The sequence below is a fragment of the Silurus aristotelis genome (assembly GCF_946808225.1).
Source record: "Silurus aristotelis genome assembly, chromosome: 12".
Classification (NCBI taxonomy): domain Eukaryota; kingdom Metazoa; phylum Chordata; class Actinopteri; order Siluriformes; family Siluridae; genus Silurus; species Silurus aristotelis.
The window spans coordinates 26,049,294-26,065,430 of NC_139585.1; the positions used below are offsets into that span (position 1 = coordinate 26,049,294).

A 16,137-nucleotide genomic window follows, 5' to 3' on the forward strand; every position below is an offset into this window, starting at 1 on the left:
AAGTTACTAATTTCCAGCTGCAACTATTGACATTTTCTCTGCATCAAGAGTGAGAGATGTCCCAGAGGGGAACCTGACAAAAAAAAAAAAGGTAAATAAGGTAACCTTAATGTTTTATGGTTATATCTAGATCATGAGGAAACAACTTTTATTATGTCAATAAAATTATGTACAGATCACGATATAGAATCAAGTATAAAAAACACACCACCTTTGTCATATCAGATCCTGCAAGCAGAAACCCTGCAAGCAGAAACCTGTGGTCACCCTGCTGGTGACCACAACCTTCACACTGTATTGTAAGCCTGTCCAAGCATTGCCTAAATCTGCAGGAGCTAAAAAAGGATGCTAATGCTAATATTCAAAATCAAATTACTATCACCGTGTCCTCTCTATAGAATTACAGAGAGACTTGACTCTAACAAGATAAACTACACATGAGATTAAATATGTTTCTGAAATGTAGAGCAAAGCCATCAATCTTCGGTTAATGTTTCTGCGCCATTTTCGGTTCCCTCAGCCCCCCCTCCGGCTTCCTTCAACATCTTCTGATAGTTGCTTTTGAAGAACCCGGCCTAGGCAAGATCAAACAAATGATCAAGCGACATATTACTGAGCACAGAATATCTGGAGGAAAAAAATAATAATAAAGGTAAAAAAAAATGTGACCTTTATGATTATATCTTTACTGACCTTGTAGAGACCAGCAGCAATAAGAGCCAAAAGCACAAGCCCTCCTATGACACCTCCAATTGTCTCCTAAAGAGGAAATTTCTCTTCATACACCTCCACCTGGGTATCAATCTGCAACACCATTACATTAACAAGTCGGTCTGGCAAAAATGTTCACAATTTTCTTGCAGAAGGTTGATAACCCCTGATAACCCCAAATTCCCAAAATGTTGGGGCACTTTATTTACTAAAATGTAAATAAAAAACATAATGTGGTGATTTCAAATCTCATAAACCTATATTTATTCACAATAGAACAAAAAACCTATCAACCTAGAATATAGACCATTTTATGGGAAAAAAAAAAAGGGCCATGTTTACCAATGTGCAAAGTCACATCTTTGTCTGTATGCATCTGGGAACTGAGGAGAACTGTTGCTAAAGTTTTGGAAGAGGAATGTTGTGCCATATGTGTTAGATACAGGATTTTATCTGTTCAACAGTGCTGGGTGTCCTTTGTTGTGTTTTATAATACATTTTATAATTGCACCAAGTGTTTTAAAATTGTGATAGGTCTAGAATGCAGGCAGGTCAGTTCAGCACCCAGACTCCTATACAACAGTCATGCTGTTGTAGCAGATGCAGTTAGCATTGTCTTGCTCAAATATGCCAGGCCTTCTCTTGCAAGTTTGTTGGAAGCATTTGTTTGCTTTAAAACCTTTTCAGGCACTGACTTCCAGTTTCGCTACACTCACTTGCTGTTTCGCGGTGCTAACTCTTGCCGTTTTTCCTGCGCCACCAATTTTTAAAGGACACCTTAGACATTTACCCAGGGTCAGATTATTTCACCAGCTTTGAAAGTCCCTGAGGTTGGTTTTGCCATCCTGCCTTAACTACTTTCTGGTTCCCAAACCTGTCTCGGATCCCTGTTCTGCACTGCCTGCCCGACTTCTTAATTATACACCAGTTCATTCTGCACTTAGGCCCTCCTTCCAGTCCACCCCTGACAGAAAAATCTGCCCTTGGCTTGTCTCTCTGACAGTATAATGTAGCCCTGTCCCTGCGACGAGCTCCTGACAAACCTGTATATAGCGTTCAGCATTGCATGGAGCCTTTCCAAATGTGCAAGCTGCTTATTCCACTATTGCACTCCCATACCATTAGAGATGCAGTATTTCGAACTAACTGCTGTTAACAAGCCGGATTGTCCCTTTCCTCTTTGAACCGGAGGACCTGGTGTGCATAAGAAATTAAAATTTCGATTCGTCTGACCACAGAACAATTTTCCACTTTGCCTCAGTACATTTTAAATGAGCTTTGGCCAAGAGAGAATGGTGGCACTTCTGTATCATGTTCACTCATGCCTTCTTCTTTGTATGACAGATTTATCCTGCATTTGCAAATCATTTCATTCTGTTTTTATTCACATTACAGAGTCTCCCAACTTTTTGGAATTAAGGTTGTATAATATGTCAAGGAATATGCACGCATATACACACTAGAAGCTGGCATGTGGTGTTGCTTTACAATTCCCAATAAATGATTATACAGAATCAATTCCATATTTCATTTTACAATTTAACTGCAGTTTTCAGTGGCCTACAAGATTTTGCTTTATAATTACATTTGCAGATGACTTTTGTAATTGCACTGAAACTTTCACCTGGGTGTGTAGTTTCCTACATTACCCACAATGCCATTCGACTAGCTAATGATCATGGCAATGGGTTTTAATTCTTATTTTATCTATATGTAAAGAGCGCAATGCAGCAGCGTTAGATTTCATTGTATAGATCATTGTATAATCTGCATTGTAAAGCTACTTTATCCTTTACACTGACTCTCATCACATTATCTTAGTGGCAGAGATCAATATGTACATATAAACAACTTTGACTCTGAAAGAACAAATATAATGCATGGAGTGCCACAGGGCTCTATACTGGGGCCAAAGCTGTTTATAATGTACATCAATGATATTCCGAAGGTATTAACAAAGTTAAATTGTATCTTGTTTGCCGATGATACAAGTCTCTATTGCTCTGGACAAAATTTAGATTTTCTTTTGAAGATAGTGGAAAAAGAGCTTTCTAAATTAAAAACTTGGTTTGACTATAACAAACTATCAATGAATTTGAATAAAACTAAATATATTATTTTTGGAAATAGAAAAATTGAGGAATCAAAATTAAATATATTTATTCTACAATTCGCTCATTCTTCCGTACTTAAACTATTGTGTGGAAATATGGGGGAATAATTATAAATCTATTATCAAACCTATCTTCATATTGCAGAAGAAGGCTATTAGAATTGTTAATAGAGTTGATTATTACGCCCCAACTAACCCATTGTTTATTAAAATGAATGCATTGAAATGACAGGATTTGGCTGATCTAAGCACAGCTGTAATGATGTATAAGGTTCACAATCTTAAGCTCCCAGTCTGAATTCAGGAGAGGTTTAAGGTAAGAGAGACTCGATATAATTTGAGAGGAATCGGGGTCTATAAAAAAAATAAAGTTAGGACCAATACTAAAGTGAGGTGTTTCTCGGTTAGAGGAGTCAATCTATGGAATAGTCTGGGGGACAAAATAAAACAATCTATATCAATAAAGGTGTTAAAAAAAAAATTCAAATTAAATGTGATTGGTAGTTATATTGCATTAGAATGAAATTGTTCAGTTTAGTTTAAAGATCATTAAAACTAGTAGAAGGCCGGTGTATTATGTAATGATATATGGCAGTATTAGGGTATTGGAATGTTTAGAGGTAAATAGACAAGGTGATTTGTGTAATGTTATTAGTAATGGATTATATTTGAAAAATATATTTATTTTATCTGTATGAGCTGTTCATATATAGCTGGTAATATTCTTACATCTGTTACCACTTTGCTGTTTTCTGATTACTGTTGCCTCATGTTGGGTATTTAAAATTGTTTTGTAAATAGGGTTAGGCATCAATAAGTGTTTCACTTTAGCCTAAACCCCTTCAGTCATTGCTGTACTATAAAAATTCTGTTTGTGTATGTTGTTATGTTTAAATGACTAAAGAGAAAAAAATAAAGAAACTAACTAACTAACTAACTAACTAACGAGTGGTTCATAAAATCATGTGTTTTAAACTCATTCACTTCAATGCTACTTCATATTTTTGTCACTTTATATATAAACAAATAGTAACAAAAAATATAAAAGAGAATAATTATTAAATGAACATATCTGGCTTTGATAGAGTCTTAATCCATTGCTGTACCTTGCCAGCAGGTTCAGTGTTTATAGAATCAGAGGCAAAGTAAATGTATTCTGTTCTGTTGTAGGCCATTGTTGCTGTAGAGGTGAGCATGAAAATTGCCGATTGGAATCCGGTCTAAAAAGTTTAAAGGGTACAACGAATGATTAATGTTACACACATGTAAAAATAAAATGGTGTTAGATAATTAAAATAATGCACATTTAACATATTTTACCTGTTCGATCCACCGAGAGCTGACATTACCAGAGATGTTGTAGAATTTCAGCTGCCTGCTAGTGAGACTTGCAGCACATTTATAGACTGCACATACGGCTATAGAGCAATTCTAAAAACCCAGAAAGTTTCCAAATACCACAAACAAATCAATTCAATATAATAATTCACTCAGTAATCTTTAGTAGACAAATGATGGTTCACTGTTAGTGTTACTGTTACAGTTTTTTACATAGTACCAGGCAATACTCACCAACTCGGTTTTTTTTTGCAGTGCTACCACAAAATCCCTGACTTTTGGCTTCTCATGTCTGTCTAGATTGCAGCCAGGAATCTAAAAAAAAAAATAGCAAGAAGTTCCACCTGCACAAGAACTGAAGAGTATACTTGCTTATGTGTATTTATGAATTATATGTACCGTAATTTCCGGACTAGTAAGTGCACTCAAATATAATCCGCATCCACTGAATTTTTATTTTGAACATAAATAAGCCGCACCTGTCTATAAGCCTCAGGTGTCTACATTGAAACTAATGAATTTACACAGGCTTTAACGAAAGACAGTGTCTGTTACACGGCTTGTATTTAAACAGTAGCCTACTAAGAAAGTAATTTTTCACTGCCTCCTTCCTTTCACAACAATTTCTCTCTAGGAAACGTCGTACCACCCTCTGAGGGACCTGGAGGACCGACGTCGCCGTCAGAGGGACCTGGAGGACCGACGTCGCCGTCAGAGGGACCTGGAGGGCCGACGTCGCCGTCAGAGGGACCTGGAGGACCGACGTCGCCGTCAGAGGGACCTGGAGGACCGACGTCGCCGTCAGAGGGACCTGGAGGACCGACGTCGCCGTCAGAGGGACCTGGAGGACCGACGTCGCCATGCGGGGATCCTGTGGGCGATCCGTCGTCCTGAAGAGGACCTGGGGGCGAGACGTCGCCCTCTGTGGAGCTTGGGGGCGAGACGTCGCCCTCTGTGGAGCTTGGGGGCGATCCTTCGCCCTGCGTGGAGCTTGGATGCGATCCTTCGCCCTGCGTGGAGCTTGGATGCGATCCTTCGCCCTGCGTGGAGCTTGGATGCGATCCTTCGCCCTGCGTGGAGCTTGGATGCGATCCTTCGCCCTGAAGAGGACCCGGGGGCGAGACGTCGCCTTCTGTGGAGCCCGGGGGCGAGACGTCGCCTTCTGAGGAGCCCGGGGGCGAGACGTCGCCTTCTGAGGAGCCCGGGGGCGAGACGTCGCCTTCTGAGGAGCCCGGGGGCGAGACGTCGCCTTCTGAGGAGCCCGGGGGCGAGACGTCGCCTTCTGCGGAGCCCGGGGGCGAGACGTCGCCTTCTGCGGAGCCCGGGGGCGAGACGTCGCCTTCTGCGGAGCCCGGGGGCGAGACGTCGCCTTCTGCGGAGCCCGGGGGCGAGACGTAGCCTTCTGCGGAGCCCGGGGGCGAGACGTAGCCTTCTGCGGGCGCTGGGGGCGAAACGTCTCCTTCTGCGGGCGCTGGGGGCGAGCCGTCGCCTTCTGCGGGCGCTGGGGGCGAGCCGTCGCCTTCTGCGGGCGCTGGGGGCGAGCCGTCGCCTTCTGCGGGCGCTGGAGACGAGCCGTCGCCTTCTGCGGGCGCTGGAGACGAGCCGTCGCCTTCTGCGGGACTGTGGGGTGAGCCGTCGCCGTCGGTGGAACCCGGGGGCAGCGGTTCAACTTCCCTTTCGCAGTCCTGGAGCCGGGGTGAGTGCACAGGGAAACCCCTGGGCGTAAGGGCGCTCCTTGGGACCCTTAGGAGCAGATCGGAGCCTACTAGGCAGCCTGGAAATGAGGTGAAGCCTGCCTGGAGATCCACGAGCGGAGAAGGGCTCGCCTGGAGGTCCACGACATCAGTGGAGCTCTCTTTGGGACACTGAAGTGGAGACGAGCTCGTGGGGTCGCTCGGAGGCGGAGTCGAGCTCTCGGGAGGAGCCTGGAGCGGAGACGAGCTCTCGGGAGGAGCCTGGAGCGGAGTCGTGCCCTCTTGAGAAGCCAGGAGCTGGGCGGAGCGCTCTTGAGGGACCTGGAGCTGGGCGGAGCTCTCTGGAGGGACCTGGAGCTGGGCGGAGCTCTCTGGAGGGACCTGGAGCTGGGCGGAGCTCTCTGGAGGGACCTGGAGCTGGGCGGAGCTCTCTGGAGGGACCTGGGGCGGAGCTCTCTTGGAGGTCCTGGGGCGGAGATGTCGCCTTGGAAGGGGCTCTGGGATGGGGCGTCGTCTGGAGAGGGACTCGGAGGAGTCACTTCGCCTTCTGTGACTGGAGGTGTCGGCGCGGCGCTCTCGTGACGACTCTGTGGCGGGAAAGCATGCTCCTGGAGACTCTGTGGCGGCGCGGCGCTCTCGTGACGACTCTGTGGCGGCGCGGCGCTCTCGTGACGACTCTGTGGCGGCGCGGCGCTCTCGTGCCGACTCTGTGGCGGCGCGGCGCTCTCGTGCCGACTCTGTGGCGGCGCGGCGCTCTCGTGAAGACTCTGTGGCGGCGCGGCGCTCTCGTGAAGACTCTGTGGCGGCGCGGCGCTCTCGTGAAGACTCTGTGGCGGCGCGGCGCTCTCGTGAAGACTCTGTGGCGGGAAAGCACGCTCCTGGAGACACTGTGGCGGCGTGGCACGTCCACGAGAACCCCGGAACACAGCAGCACGCTGGTAGAGACCCTGAGATGAAGCAGCCCTCTCATCAAAACATTGGGGCTGAGCTGCAGGCTCATAGGAGATCCGGCACGGAGCCGCGTGCTTTTGAGAACCTTGGAATGGAGCACCTTTCTCCTCAAGGGGACTGTAGTGGAGATCCACCACCTCTATCCCCAACTTCCCCAGAAGCAGCCCGCTGAATTCGGTGAGTGAGCCGAATTTGCCCCCTTTGGCGCTCCATAGTGAGCTGGCTTTGGCAAGAACTTCTCCAGACAGGAGGGAAATACAGAGGGCAATCTTGGCTCGTTCGGAAGGAAACCGGGAAATGTTAACAGCCACATACTCGCCGATGCCTTGCAGAAATCCGCCCAATTCGTCTTTTTTCCCCGAGTAACGAGCCGGTAATCCCCTCGCGCTCTCTGAGGGGCGTGGCGCAGCCGCGCTCTCATGATCCGGCTTCTGTGGATCTGAACCGCGAGAAGCGGCACTGAGCTTCCGGAGGAAATCCGAAGCCAGGTTCAGCTGCCGATCCCTTGCGGTCGGAATCGCGGAATGGCGAATCCGCGTTCGGTATAGGTCGGTCGTTCTGTCAGGCTGCAGACGCGGAAGCCGATATAGTCCGATCATTGTCCTTTTATTTCAACAACCGTACAACACAAAAACACTCATAAGCCGTTGAAAACAACAAACAAAGACATCCGCTCGATACGCGTTGTCCGCTATGAGTTTGAATGTCCCAAGCATAATCCATAAAGCCTTGAGTATTGAGTAATCCAAGTCGGAAGTGGAATTCGCATATACAGCCGGCGGTCGAGCAGCCACGCGATTGTCCAGCTTGACAATATAACGACCGACAGCCTGTGACTCAAGAACGTGAGTTTATGTAGTCTGATCTTTCATGAGCCACAGCTGTCGGTAATCTTGGGAAGCAGCGTGACTGCTATCGAGGGGGGCGTGGCAGGGTGGATCTCTGACAGCTACAGACGGGGGCGTGGCAGGGTGAATCCCTGACAGCTACAGAGGGGGGCGTGGCAGGGTGAATCCCTGACAGCAGATAAGAAGAAAATTATTCGTTATGCTATAGGGGTAAGATTTTCCCATACATTACCCATTCATATGAATGTTTAGCATCTAAGTTTGTCTCAGTGTATGAATTTCTAATGGATTGCTCTTATTTAGAATAAGGAAAAACATTTAATACACAAAACAGTTTTTCGTAAATTGCACACTGTGTAAATGCTCCTGTGAATTTTTTTGTGGTCTTCAACATGGTGAGTGTGTCCTTCTGGTAGCTAACATAGAGTCTGGGATTCAGCCACCAAGCACATTCTATAAATAATTTCCCCCAAATTTTGGGGTATTGTGTAAAATAAAAAAAGAATGCCATGAAGTGAAAATCTCATAAATCCATATTTTATTCACAATAGAACATAGAAAACATCAAATGTTTAAACTGAGGAATGTACCATTTTAAGGAAACCCCTGTAATAAATGCTGATAATTGTGAAATTTTTAAAAAATGCAATACTAATAATAGCTTGTATAAAAGGTTTAAAAAACCCGGCCATTAGGGTTTCACAAGCCAGTGCACTCTTAGTGCCAGTCCTAAGCCCGGATAAATGAGGAGGGTTGTGTTAGGAAGGAAATACGAGGAGATGTGGAAGCAGGTGAAAAGAGATGTGGCTAAAGCAAAGAAAAAGGCATATGAGGAGCTGTATGAGAAGTTGGACAATAAGGAAGGAGAAAATGATTTGTAGCGATTGGCCAGGCAGAGGGACTAAGCTGAGAAGGATGTACTGCAAGTTTTAATAAAGGATTCAGATGGAAATGGTTTGACTAGTGAGGAGAGTGTGTTGAGAAGGTGGAGGGAATATTTTGAGCAGATGATGAATAAAGAAAATGGGAGAGAGAAGAGTGTATGACTTGGAGATGGTGTAGCAGGAGGTGAATAAGATTAGTAACGAGGAAGTGAGAGCAGCTATTAAGAGGATGAAGATTGGAAAGCTGGTTGGACCAGATGGCATACCAGTAGAAGCATTGAGATGTTTCGGAGAGATGGCAAGGGATGTTTTAACAAAATTGTTTACCAAGATTCTGGAAGATGAGAGGATGCCTGAGGAATAGAGAAGGAGTGTGCTGGTACTGATTTTTAAGAATAAGGCAGATGTGCAGACCTGCAGTAACTACAGGGGGATAAAGTTGATCAGTCACACCATGAAGTTGGGGAAAGAGTAGTGGAAGCCAGGCTGAGAGAAGAGGTGACCATCTGTGTGCAACAGTATGGTTTCATGCTGAAGATGGAGAAGTATAGAGAAGGTCAGAAGGAGCTGCATTGTGTGTATGTGGATCTGGAGAACGTGTACCACAGGATGCCGAGAGATAAGCTGTGGTATTGTATGAGTTTGCTTGGTGTGGCAGAAAAGTATGTGAAGGTGGGGCAGGACATGCATGAGGACAGTGTGACAGCAGTAAAGTGTGCATTAGGATCGAGGTGGAGGATGGACTGCATCAAGGATCAGCTCTGAGCCCTTTCCTGTTTGCATTGGTGATGAACAGGTTGACAGACGAGGTCAGACAGGAGTCTCTGTGGACTATGATGTTTGCGGATGATATTGTGATTTGTGGGGAGAGTAGGGAGCAGGATTAGAAGAATCTGGAAAGGTGGCGGTATGTGCTGGAAAGAAGGGAAATGAAAGTCAGTAGGAGTAAGACAGAGAACAAGTGTGTAAATGAGAGGGAGGGCAATGGAGTGGTGCTTTTGCAGGGATAAGAGGTGGTGAAGGTGAATGAGTTTAGGTACCTGGGTTCAACAGGGCAAAGTAATGGAGAATGTGTTGTGCAGGGTGACGTGGGTGGAGAAGAGTGGCAGGAGTGATTTGTGATAGAAGGGTATCTGCAAGAGTAAAAGGGAAAGTTTATAGGACCATGGTGAGACCTGCTATGTTGTATAGTTTAGAGACAGTGGCATTGACTAACAGATGGTGGAGTTGGAGGTAGCAGAGCTAAAGATGCTGAGATTTTCAGTGGGAGTAACAGGGATGGACAGGATTAGAAATTTGTTTATTGGAGGGACAGTGCATGTAGGACATTTTGATGACAAGGTGAGGGAGGCGGGATTAAGATGGTTTTGATGGTTTATGGATGTGGTCAGGGAAGACATGCAGGTAGCTCAGTTAAAAGAGGCAGATGTAGAGGACAAAGTAGTTTGGAGACTATATTTTTTGGTATGTATAGATTTCAGTAAATAAAAAAATGCATATGGAATACTGTTGAACTGCTAAAGTGTCTTTATTTATGCTCTGGTTATTTCTTCATTAGGTCGGCAGTGCCTTTAAACGTCAAAGAGCAGGGGATGAGTTTAAAACTATCGCATCGGATCCAGATAATAAACATGTATTTAAAGTGAATGACTTTTCAGTACTAAAGGAAATTCGAGACACACTAGAAGAGACTATCATTGCAATTGAAGGTATAGTACATTTGACCTGTGTACAATTTCCCCTCTGGCAAAGAATTCATTGTATTGTGCTAAAAAAATGAAAATTGGGAGAATTCACATTAACTGCTATTGTTGCTCTATTAGGAACCGAGACAACAGGAGAATCCGCCAAGCTAGAATTTGCACAGGATGGATTCAGTGCAGATTTTTCCCCAAATGTAGGTTAAACCTTTCAGTTTCTTTTAAAAAAAACCTTTCACCACCTATCCTGCTCTATGTCATATTTAAACACAGTTCACATGTTCAAATGTAGTGTTGTCAGAATATTGTTTCAAATAAATTTATTTCGGCTTTATTTTGTTTAATTTCCTGATGGTAGGAAAAACAAATATACATGGATATGATGTAAATCACTAAATGTAAATTAGCAAACTCATTGGATGGTTTAGTTTTGGCTCATTTTGGCTACATCTGCACTAATCCGAATAAATAAATAAAAAAATAAATAAAAACGTGTCCACACTACACGCAAAAAAAATTATATTTAATTTTAATTTGAAATACATTTTCAATTACATGTAAATTTTCCATCTAAGTTAATCACATAATTCCAACATAAAACATGGAACGGGAGTTTGACAAACAGATCGGTGCAGCTTCTGCAGTAATGCGGTCGATGTACCGGTCTGTCGTGGTGAAGAAAGAGCTGAGCCGCAAGGCGAAACTCTCGATTTACCGGTCAATCTACATTCCTACTCTCACCTATGGTCATGAGCTCTGGGTCATGACCGAAAGGACAAGATCCCGGATACAGGCGGCCGAAATGAGCTTTCTCCGCAGGGTGACTGGGCGATCCCTTAGAGATAGGGTGAGAAACTCGGTCACTCGAGAGAAGCTCAGAGTAGAGCCACTGCTTCTCCACATCGAGAGGGGTCAGCTGAGGTGGCTCGGGCATCTGTTCCGGATGCCTCCTGGACACCTTCCCGGGAAGGTGTTCCGGGCACGTCCCACTGGGAGGAGACCCTGGGGAAGAACTAGGACACGCTGGAGAGACTATGTCTCCCGGCTGGCCTGGGAACGCCTTGGTGTCCCCCCGGAAGAGCTGGAAGAAGTGTCTAGGGAGAGGGAAGTCTGGGTATCTCTGCTTAGACTGCTGCCCCCGCGACCCGGCCCCGGATAAGCGGGAGAAGATGAAACTTTAAAACTTAAAATTTATTTAGGCTTTACTATCACAATCAGTTAACATGTGTTTTGCGGCGATGAACAGAGGTGAAAGCGGGAGTAGAAATCGCTGCAAGCTTTAATGAGCGGAGAGTCATTCACAAAAAACACATTTACGGTAGTCCATAGAAACCCCAAGAGAGGGAGAGAGATATCCATGGTACGCCCTGGAGGGGTGAGGTCCACACAGTCCAGGAATGAACGCACAGAAAGGAGAAGGGGTAATCCGGGGTGTGCTTTGGGGAGAAAGCGCAACCTTGTAGAGAGTGTGGAGTCCGGTAGGAAGAGAACGTATATGGATACGCATACATCAAGACATATACGAACATAAACCAACAATAACAGACCAGGAGTGTGGGTGACTAAGGGGTTTATATGGGAGCTGGGGATGAGTGTATAACGAGGTGTGCACAATTGAAGCCGGGAGCTTCAGAGAACGTGGAGGTTTGACAACCCTAACCCTTAGAAATATAGAGTATACCTTGTAGAAGCTCCACATCCAAATCGTCCTTGTCACTGAGTTAGTATTTCTATTCTGCCCCGACTTGCCGCCATATTAGTATTTATTTTTTATTTTTTTGCAACTGTAAGGTTGCAAAAAAATAAGCGCCACATCTACATTTGCGCTTAATGGCAGCAAATCAGAGAAATGTATGCAATTTAACCAGGTTGGTTTTTAATACATTATATTCATAGTATGAAATAGTAATTTGAAACAATAATACTTATTTTAAAGCATTTTAAATATATCTTATTTGAATTGCTTGCTTAATTTGAATTCTTTTTTTGAGTAAATCGTTTTTAAACGTTTCCCAAATTTGCTTATCCACACACGAACGTCTAAAAACGTTTATGTCTCTGTACCGTATGGCGTCGCAAAAATGGTGTTTTCACATTTATCCACTTTAGAGAACGTTTTTTAAAAAGCTATATTTTTGTTGACTGAAAACACTGTCTGAGTGTGGACAAAAGGTCAAATAGGAGAGAAATATATGCATATGAATGTGCGGTGAGTGTTTATGATATTATTGAGATAGCATATAGAAAGAAAAAACTGAGGCTTGTAAAAAACAAACCTAAATTTTCTATGCACAGTCATGCAAAGGTTACGGATAATATTCAGTCACATAGTAGTCATCTAGATCCAGGAAATTCTTTAGCATTTTATAAGCTTCAGTACCTTTTATTCCAGTACCCCAAACACAAAATACTTTGTCTAAAGGAAAATTGCTATATACTATATGGTGTCAAAATTTCCACTGAAATCAAGGCAAAACAAGCAAACAGATCTAACCTTGATTAAAGGTTGAGCATCACACAATTTTTTTTTACTGGAATTTGGATACAAAAACAAGAAACATTGGCCTAGTATTTTTTATTTTTTTGGACAATATATTTATATATCAAGTTTGCATTTCTAAACTATGTATACGTGTTTTCCAATTCCTTCTTCAAGTATTTGGTTTAGATTTCTGTTTGTGTCTCCATTGTTGATTTGAGCAAATTCTATGATATTACTCATGCAATAAAGTAAAAAAAATCATACCAAGTTTCGTACAGTTATGCTTCTACTATTCAAATGCTTCAAAGGAAATAAAACATTTTTGTGTCTTTAGGGTCAAATAATAATGGGTGCAGTTGGAGCCTTTCAGTGGAAAGGTGGTTATCAGATGTACAACCATGAAAAAGAACCTTCAGGAACCTTTCAAAAGGGTGACAGTGATGATAGTTATTTAGGTAAGATTCCTTTTAAACCTTAACCTAAGCCATTGAAGTCATTTTTTATATTTTTAGCCATTGAAGTCATATTTTTTTGCAAAAGCCAAAACACTGCATAGTCAAAGGTTTGTGGGCACCTGACCCTTACAGCTATATGTCCTTTAATGGAATTAAAAAATATTCTACTATGGCAATGCTATTATATTAGCGATTATGATATTGATTAACTTGAATCTGGCAATTAAATACTTAATTTGTTCCCAGCATGCAGTAGTTAGTACTTACCAAAAAAAGAAAATGGACCAAGAAAAGTGTCCCCAGTGACAAGGTCATGAACATGCAAGGATCATTAATATGCGTGATAAATGCCAGCCCAGCTGATCGAAACTCAGAAAAGACCCTGACTTACAATGGAGATGGGCTCCGATTATGGCGTTCCAGCAGTTTCTTCCACGTCACTCTCATGGAGCTGCTTGGCTGGCGCAGCCCCAACCGCATCCCAGCACCTACCGTCATCAGGAGGTACAGAAACAGAGCACTCCCCCTATGAGGGATTCTGTGTGACGCTGTGGGCCAGAGTCCTGGGAGATGGCAGATCTGAGGACTGTCATTTTCAATAAGAGGGCTTTGGCCAAAAAGTCCTGACATAGGACGTTCTGGGGACCATGCTGGAAAAGGGCGTGTTGCACCTTATTACACGGTGCCCGGCCCACCCCGGCACCATCAGGGACCTGGTCTGTTAACCCTGCCCAATGCTTCAGGGCACGGCCAGCTCCAGCAAGCACACTCCTAGAATTCCACCTGGAGTTGTAGCGGACTTGGAGAAATCACAACCTCCTTTAAGCTCGAGGGGCTGCACCAGGGCATAGCTCTGGCTCTAGGCATTCCAGAGGTCAGTCATACATGTTCTCAATGGGTCCTACACACTGTAGACAGAGGCTACACGATTCAGTTCAGGTCTTGTCCGCCCTAGTTCGACGGGGTGTGTCCCACTCCATGACTCCATGATCTGTTTCACTCCATGATATCTGCAACGCTGCAGTCTGGTAAGGTTCTTTAACCTATACCTTAGTGCCACTCCTGGCCCATCTGTCCTTCGGCCTAGCTGTGCCCCCACACACTAGGCAGGGATTGGTCAGTCTGGCGGTATTGGACAGTCATTCCCAAAGTGTTGTTGACGCAGTTCGTGTTCCTTATATGTATATGTATATGTATGTAACCCTGGTTCCCTGAGGGAACAAGACTCTGTGTCTCCATGTCACACTGATGGCATCCCTGCAGCGCTTACTTCTCTCTTACAGAATCAATCGCCGGGTTCACTCCGTGTACTTTTTATAGCTTCCTAGTCGTGACGTCACCCTGCCGGTGACGCTGCGCTTTCCATTGGACGGATTACACACGTGATTCCGAGCATAGACAGCGCAGAAGCATTCTCAAAGTGTTGTTGATGCAGTGTCTCATTACCTCAGGGAACCAGGGTTATATACATAACCTGGAGACGATCTTCATCTTTGGAAGAGGGCCAAAGGAGCCCAATCTGGCGAATAGGGTGGGTGTGGTAGTCAGATTATGTTGTTTCCAGTAAGAAACTAACATGTGAGAAGAGCGTGGTGACAGGGTGTGCACATGGTCAGAACAGCAGACTTGGAGACGCACATGGTAGGAATTTACATGTCTTTTGGCGAAATTGTTTGTTTGCATGTCCCAGTGTTGTTAGGAAAGCTGGGGTAAGAGCACAGGGTCAGCCATGATACAGTACCCCAGAAGCACAGTGGGTTAAGGCCCATCAGTGCCAGATTTACACCTTTAGAATTGTTGTGTAGTTCATGACTTAATGGGTAAAAGCTGTTTTGGGGCAAAAGCGGGAACAACAGAAAATGTATGCTATGGCTGATCTGTGAAAGTTTGTATTCCTCATTCGAGGTGGAATTGTGCATGATGATCGTTAGAAAACAATCCACAACATTGCTGCCACTGTTGGTCTATCATTCAGAACAGTCCAAGCAATCATCATGTGTGATTTGTGCATGTGCTGTGTTGCTGCCAAGTTAATCCCCAGGCTGCTGACCTAGGAGCAGAAGGAACACCACATTGAAGTCTGGCAAGAACTCCTTCAGTGTGTTGTTACTGGTGATAAAACTTAGGTGTACGACCCTAATACAAAGCAACAGTCTTCACAGTGGAAGAACCAATCATCTCCACAACTGAAAAAGGCAAGGCAGGTCCACAGCTCGACCAAGTGCATGCTCATCATCTTTTTCGACATTCTCGTTGTGCATTGAGAATTCGTCCCCAGGGGTCAGAGAGTCAATAGGAAGTTCTACTGCCAAGTTTTAAAGTATCTGAGGGATGACATTCAGCAAAAGAGACAGAGCTAGAACAGAGCTAGTCTTGAGACTTTTGAATACCACATAGTATGTACTGTATGTCTGTATATAGTGCTATAATACATATGGGAGTAAATTTGCCTCTCCTGTGTTCACAGGTTATTCCATGACAGTAGCAAATGTAACGCAGAATAACTACATTATTCAGGGAGCTCCAAGACATAATCACATGGGAAAAGTGATCATATCAGACATTACAGGCACCGTTCATTCACTGGATTCTCCTGAGGTGATCTTATTAGTTACTCCTTTATATCATAAAATGTGCACTGCAATGCATCACATAGTGAATTGTTCCTCACAGCTCTGCTACACTGTATTCAATCCTAGGGATGTAATTTGTGCATTTCCCTAAAAAAGAAATGTACATCCAGTCATCATGGTTGTTTTTTTCAGCCTCAAATTGGTGCCTATTATGGTGCTGAATTATGTGTGGTGGACCTGGATTCAAACACATTGTCGGACCTTCTGCTTGTTTCTGCTCCACTGCATAATGAGGGGGATCAGGAAGGAAAGGTTTTTGTCTACACCTTTACGGAATCCCAGGTAAAGAGAAAACACAACATTGCTAAAGTAACAAAGCACAATTTGT

The 16,137-nt window shown here is 44.2% G+C and overlaps 2 protein-coding genes and 1 long non-coding RNA gene across 4 annotated transcripts in view; 2 read left to right on the top strand and 1 right to left on the bottom strand.

The window, feature by feature from the left end:
• Window positions 1-16,137, bottom strand: part of LOC310734703 (integrin alpha-M-like) — a 266,739-nt gene that overhangs the window by 131,143 nt on the left and 119,459 nt on the right. The gene's annotated exons all lie outside the window — the stretch shown is intronic.
• The window catches only part of LOC310734807, a 195,283-nt gene that overhangs the window by 120,741 nt on the left and 58,405 nt on the right, over window positions 1-16,137 (top strand). The gene's annotated exons all lie outside the window — the stretch shown is intronic.
• Window positions 4,556-16,137, top strand: part of LOC310734904 (integrin alpha-M-like) — a gene marked incomplete at its 5' end in the record, with an annotated part of 37,216 nt that continues 25,634 nt past the window's right edge. Inside the window, 7 exons of the mRNA XM_083557377.1 lie at window positions 4,556-4,577; window positions 7,831-7,865; window positions 10,098-10,248; window positions 10,363-10,436; window positions 13,056-13,176; window positions 15,644-15,774; window positions 15,942-16,135. Coding sequence (XP_083413503.1) covers window positions 4,556-4,577; window positions 7,831-7,865; window positions 10,098-10,248; window positions 10,363-10,436; window positions 13,056-13,176; window positions 15,644-15,774; window positions 15,942-16,135 — 728 coding nt within the window. The remainder of the gene's footprint in view (window positions 4,578-7,830; window positions 7,866-10,097; window positions 10,249-10,362; window positions 10,437-13,055; window positions 13,177-15,643; window positions 15,775-15,941; window positions 16,136-16,137) is intronic.